Source organism: Cucurbita pepo, chromosome LG10, assembly GCF_002806865.2.
Source record: "Cucurbita pepo subsp. pepo cultivar mu-cu-16 chromosome LG10, ASM280686v2, whole genome shotgun sequence".
Classification (NCBI taxonomy): domain Eukaryota; kingdom Viridiplantae; phylum Streptophyta; class Magnoliopsida; order Cucurbitales; family Cucurbitaceae; genus Cucurbita; species Cucurbita pepo.
This window is the reverse complement of record NC_036647.1, coordinates 3819243-3825242: the sequence shown is the minus strand read 5'-3', so window position 1 is coordinate 3825242 and position 6000 is coordinate 3819243. Positions and strand designations below refer to the sequence as shown.

General features: G+C 40.0%; 1 protein-coding gene across 2 annotated transcripts in view; it reads right to left on the bottom strand.

Moving 5' to 3' along the window:
* LOC111803794 (transformation/transcription domain-associated protein-like) overlaps positions 1–6000 on the bottom strand; it is a 28977-nt gene continuing 22977 nt past the window's right edge. For both annotated transcript variants that reach the window (XM_023688349.1, XM_023688350.1), the window contains exons 28-35: positions 5590–5850; positions 5217–5507; positions 4662–5135; positions 2471–2902; positions 1684–1962; positions 968–1519; positions 676–882; positions 1–363 (exon numbers count right to left, since the gene is read on the bottom strand). In XM_023688349.1, coding sequence (XP_023544117.1) covers positions 244–363; positions 676–882; positions 968–1519; positions 1684–1962; positions 2471–2902; positions 4662–5135; positions 5217–5507; positions 5590–5850 — 2616 coding nt within the window. In that variant the 3' untranslated portion in view covers positions 1–243. The remainder of the gene's footprint in view (positions 364–675; positions 883–967; positions 1520–1683; positions 1963–2470; positions 2903–4661; positions 5136–5216; positions 5508–5589; positions 5851–6000) is intronic.

Here is a 6000-nt window from a genome sequence, read left to right as displayed (position 1 = left end):
TGACCCACAATATACAAATACCGTACCATTTTATATACACATGGGAAACAAGATTGACAATGGTAGATAGAATTCGTCTATCAACACTAGTAATCATCTACAATATCAAAGGGTCGAAAGGAGTCATCAAGAAATCATAATTAGCTATGCACAACAATAATATGTTAGAAGCGGACCCCAATTATCAACGTTCAAAATTTATATCGTTTCCCTTCTGTTTCCTAGTTGTGGATTGTACCTTAATCAAAACCAGGGATGCCATGTCGGGTCCATCATGCACAGATTCTTCGGCTGCAAGGCAGCATCAACCAGCTCTGACACACCCCTTTGTACCGACTGGGGCGGGTCCATGGCATTCTCCTCCTGGAGACAGAATGGAAGGTCAAGAGAAATTGTGGATATGTAATATGATAAACTATAGTAATGACCTTATGACTTTCTATAATTTCCAGTATCACTTATTACACGTAAACGATAAAAGGTAAGATCAGACAGTTTTCTACATATACGAAGCATATAAAGGACAACCACCGACTTAAGTTTAAAGAAAAGAAAGCAAAGTGATACTGCTTTTGACTGCACACGTTAAGTTCGAGTTACTAGTGGAACCCTAATTTTACTCTTCAAAAGAAGGGGCATACAGCAATTATACGGGATTGAGGTTAGAAGGCTTACTTCCTCGGAGACATATTGAGGCGATATCCCAGTAATCCGGCCAATGACGAGATCAACATTGGTAGTGACCTTATGCTTGAAGTCAGCAGGGTTCATACCACCACCTGCAAGGGATGCTAAAGGCATACCAAGGGGTCTTCGCCAGGACCACGACAGTAACTCATCACGGAAGAACATTGCAAGTTGATGCCTCAAATGATGACTTTGCTGAGATTTTGAAACCAAGATGTAAGTAAACATGTAACCAACAACGATACAACAGAGCTATAAGAAAAGAATTTCCAAGACCTACCTTTGGAGAAACAACTGCCTGAGCAGCAGAACACATGGCAGAAACAATTAAACCTTCCACTCCAAAATTTGAGAAGAAGGCTTGCATATTCCTGGTTAACCTGAAAGGCACTGGTTCATTGAACTCAATCACACCACTTGCATCATATGCAGGGTGAAAATCTGTTTGGAAAATTTTCCCAGTGTTCTTAGCAAAATAAATCTTGTTGGGTGACCTTCCCCCAATCTGTAGCATGTAAGACATAAAACTAGAAAGGGCTAATTGGATGGCAAACTGCTTTTTAAAAGCCCACATGTGATTTCCACTGAGTAATGTCTTATACATATACTGCGAAAATATGCCCTCGTTTACAAGGTTTCTTGTTATATCACCAAAAGCTTGGAGGCGAAGGTCTACTACAGCTTCTGGTACGATTTGGCCAGATATGGCTTGATTCAACTGCTCTTTGAAATACGTTATTGGAAGATCTGCCTCTTGGTCGTTTCTTGCACAGTGATTTTCGTACACCTCAAGAAAAGTGCTATACATCAAATCATCCTCCACCATGCGGACCTATGCATACAAAAACCATAATCAGGAAAAAACAATATATATCTCAAGTTAAAAAATTTAATGCAACCACAGTCAGTCAGATGATGCCTGGCATTTAAGTTAATCAAATCCNTCAGTCAGATGATGCCTGGCATTTAAGTTAATCATAAAAACTGGATTCTAACCTGAGACCAAACAGGAATTATGATTGGGGTGTGAATACACAAGTGGCGGCGTCTTGATTCCTTGTGCTTATCAAACATTTGATTCATAACTCGGAAGAGCTGCAAAATACGCTCATCACTTCTAGCATTAGGGGTCAAGGATGTTTGGACTATAAAATGACGCTGCGAACCATCTGAACCAATTAAAGTCAAGCGTCGGAAACTACTCCCATGTCTTCGGACAATTGGAATGTCTGCTCCAACTCTGTCTAACTTCACGGTATGGTCAGGTGCAATTTCCTGATAATGATTACAGAAGCTTGTCATCATATGTTAACAGGACTGAGATGCCAGCAGCTTGAATGGTATTAGTTTCTTCTACTTAGAATGGTTCGATCGATTATTAAATATAAATAACTAAAGACGAAACATTTAAAACTCACGACGATACAACATAAGTACATCCTATTAGAATTTCTTTGTGGGTTAAAGAATTGTTTCATTATAATAGACATCCTAAGGTGTGGTTTACACCATACAATACCTCTTACTAGAATTGCTTTCGGGCGAGCAAACCGTTTCATTACAATAATGGGATATATTGCAACTAAGCAGTAAGCACCATCGCAACCTCACTCTTTTAGGGAAAGCACCCTTTAAGAAACTAATTAATATTTTTCTATTGGCACTTCACAAAATAAAATAAAAAAGGGTCAGTTTTCATGTGTTCTCAAATAAAACCCAAAAGAGCTATTGAATTCTAGTACACTAGCACGATTAACACAATTAAGGGCCTGTTCAAATATACCTGATCGGTAAAGTATTGTCCTGGTACCTCCACATCAACCACATGGAAGTCACGCAACACCCGGCTTTCTTCTTCTAATTTTAAGACTGCAGGAAACCTGTCCTCAACATTTCCCTGAAGAACATTTTTCCAGTGTTTCAATCTCTCAGTCAATTCTGACAGGGTTGCTGGGAAAGTGGAAGTGCTCTCTGGATCGAGGTCACGCTCAAAATCTTGCTTGTACTCCCTCACAAAATCAACATGCTTATTAACGGCATCAGCTGAGAAGCAAGCCTTGCAAACTCCAGAGAGCTCCTTTTTCAGTGATTGAGGAACCTCAGCTGTCGTGGCAGTGGGATACTTGTAGCAACGATGGAGCAATGCATTAACCACAGCGAGAAGTCTCTCCTCTGGCAAAGTAACAAACCTCGAACCAATTTCTGTGAGTAGAATCTGCAGAAGGAAACATTCATTATATGCACCATCATCCACCAGGGATAAGTAAATATATAAAAAAACTCATCAATCATCTCTATAACCCATATGCCTACTCAACACGAGGACAATCTCCTCAAAAGACCTGCTCCAAAGCAAATAAACAAGATCACAACTCCAAAGAATATGATCAAGATCCTCAACCTCCCACCTATAAAGAATGCAACACCATGAACCAAAACAGATGAACACCTTTATCGATACCCGATCAACATGTCAACTCTTTCATAGATAACCTACCAAGTAAAAAACTTAGCCTTCTTGAAAATTTCAAACTTCCACAACAAGGCAAAGACCGAGACCTCACAAGGAGAAGGATTGACCATGAGAAAAGGACTAACACGAAAAACTATCGGTTGGTCTAGGACTCCAACAACGAACATCTATTCTCCCTGGATTACAATGAAACTCTCCAAACACGGAAAGAAGCGCAATAGCATTTGTTGTTTCGCTATTGGACAAGCTACGGTGAATGCATTTCGCTATTGGACAAGCTACAGTGAATGCATTAGGAAAAGGAAAATCAAAGAAAGGGAAAGAACAACGACCGATTGATTCCTCATTGAGGATAAATGGTAATGACTCGAAAAAAGAGAGTAGAAAGGGCTTTCCTCAATCCACTCATCCCCCAAAAAAAAAAAAAAAGGCTTCCTCCCGCTCCCATGGAACATACGACAAAAGGAGAAAATGAAAGGTGAATCTTTATGATGCCTTTCCAAGGGTTTATGAATGTGCCTTTAATCCCCTTACCCCAAGAACTCAATCAACAAAATCCTAATTCACATGGTCATAAGTCTTTTCAAAATCCATCTCAAAAATCACCTCCTAGAGGTTATGAGATCTATACTCCTCAATGGCCTTGTGGGCAATTAGGGATTGGTAAAAAAAAATTCCCTACCGGCAATAGACGCCCCCCAAGTATCAGCAATCATCGTAGGGAGAACCCTTCTCAACCTGTCAGACAACACCTTAGCGATGATTTATAGAAACTACTAACCAAACTGATAGGTCTGAAGTCTCTCTGTATTTCTTAGGAATAAAGCAACTGAAGGTCTCATTTAGGGAACAATCCAAAACACCTCCTTCATAGAATTCACAGAAAACTCTCCTGAGATCCTCCTCGACACTCTCACCTACCCTTAAAAAAAAAAAAAAGCCATAAAAAAGACCATCTGAGCCTGAAGACTTACTCTGATCAAACCCAAAGACCACCTTCTTAATTTTCTCTAGTGAAAGAGGCGACTCTTGCCTGTCCCAAGAGGAAATCAGGCTCCTGTCTAAGCCCTCGGTGAAAGTCAGGCTTTCTTCATGAGAAAATTTTCCCTTGCCACATCACCCCTTCACTCACGTGAATTTTTTAAAAAAATATAAATAAATCAAAGCTTGTGGCATCCATTGTAATTTACCACCGACAGTTGTAAAATAGACATCAGAAGATGTCTTCTCATTCACTCAAAGAAATGTAAAGCATAGATAAGGACATATTTAATGCATTAAAAAAATATTATCGTACAGTGGGAATACTTTAATGGAAGAATATTGAAGAGATCTTACTTGTCACAGTAGCCATATATTCATCACAACAAGAGGACTAAGGAAGCAAGATTATTTTAAGTATTAAACAAACAAAGGTAAATCACTGTAACTGTGACCCTGACAGGGAGGACAGCGGAAGACAATAATAAGGAAAAGGAAAATATAAGGAAATGACAGTTACCTCAAGTTCACTAGCTAAATTAGTGTGCTTGCTTCTAAGAGCCTCCATTATATCCTTTGCAGCATCAAATGCACTAGCAGCAGAACCAACTAAGCCCAAGGCAGCACTACGCCTGAATGCATTTTGAGTACCTTCATTGACATTTGAAGAAGGTTGTGGGAGAGATTGATCATTTCCAGCATGTGTGCCGCTGTCTGCTCCAGTGGTCCTTTCAGGCTCTTGGCTGTGAGCATTGCCACCATCATGAGATCCAATCCCAGTACCTGATTGAGTGCCTTGGTGAACCTGGCTATCAGTAGGGGTAGAACTGCCACTATGACCTGCTCTAGAACCTCCGTCAGCCAGGCCAAGAGAACCAGCAGAAGCGGCATTTTGCTGCATTCTTTGTTGAGCCATTGCCATCCTTCCTAGCTCAGACTTATTTGCAACATCTCGCCTTTCAAGCAAATAAGTACGGAGCCAGTAATACAATGCCTGAAGTTTTACAGGTAGTTTTCAGATAATAGAAAATAAGTGAAAAGAGAAATATTATTTAAAAAAGTACACAAGATTCACCTGAGGATAAACATTAGCAATTTTCAAGAGAACAAGTTTACAGTGAGGTGCTTCAGTCCTTTGCAGGGAAAGTAAGAGTTGAGGAATCCAGGACAGCCAAACCCAATGTGGTATTTGATCCAGAAACTTGTCAAAAGCTCGGCCCACAGGTTCATTGGGGGTGTCGAAGCTGAGAAGATATAATACACGAGCTAGATGGTTTCTTGAGTTGGAAATGCCAAATTTAATGCCTTGAAGAAAGCAGCTAACAGCATATTCCAACCAAATCTCATCATGGGATTCTTCGTAAGCCTGAAGGGGAATTATACCCAACTGAATTGAGATCACATCTAAAAAGCTGAAATAAACAAAGGAAGAAGATAGAAAGAAATACCATGTCACAATAGTTCCCCCAACTTATCCATCCCTTGGGCAAATTCTTGAAAAGTGTTATTGCATTGGAGTAAGATTGATTAGCACCTTCCGAATCACTTAACTTCAGCTGGAAATCACCCTTAAGACGGAAAATTTCTGCTTTGTGTTTCACGGGAAAATACTCCAAATTAGTGCTGTTGATCAAATTCAGGCCACTGGTGAGTTCTCCCTTCATTTCCAAGTAAGCCTTTGCCTGTTCTCTTATCTTCACAAAAGCCTCCTACAAACGTACAAAAGAGGACCAATGAGACTCCACATCCTACTGTTTCATACCCCAAACGATCAATAAAATGACATGAATAAAGAAACGGGGCTGATGCAGCTTGCACAGATTAAGAAGAAGTGATATCATTAACCCGCATCTAGGAAT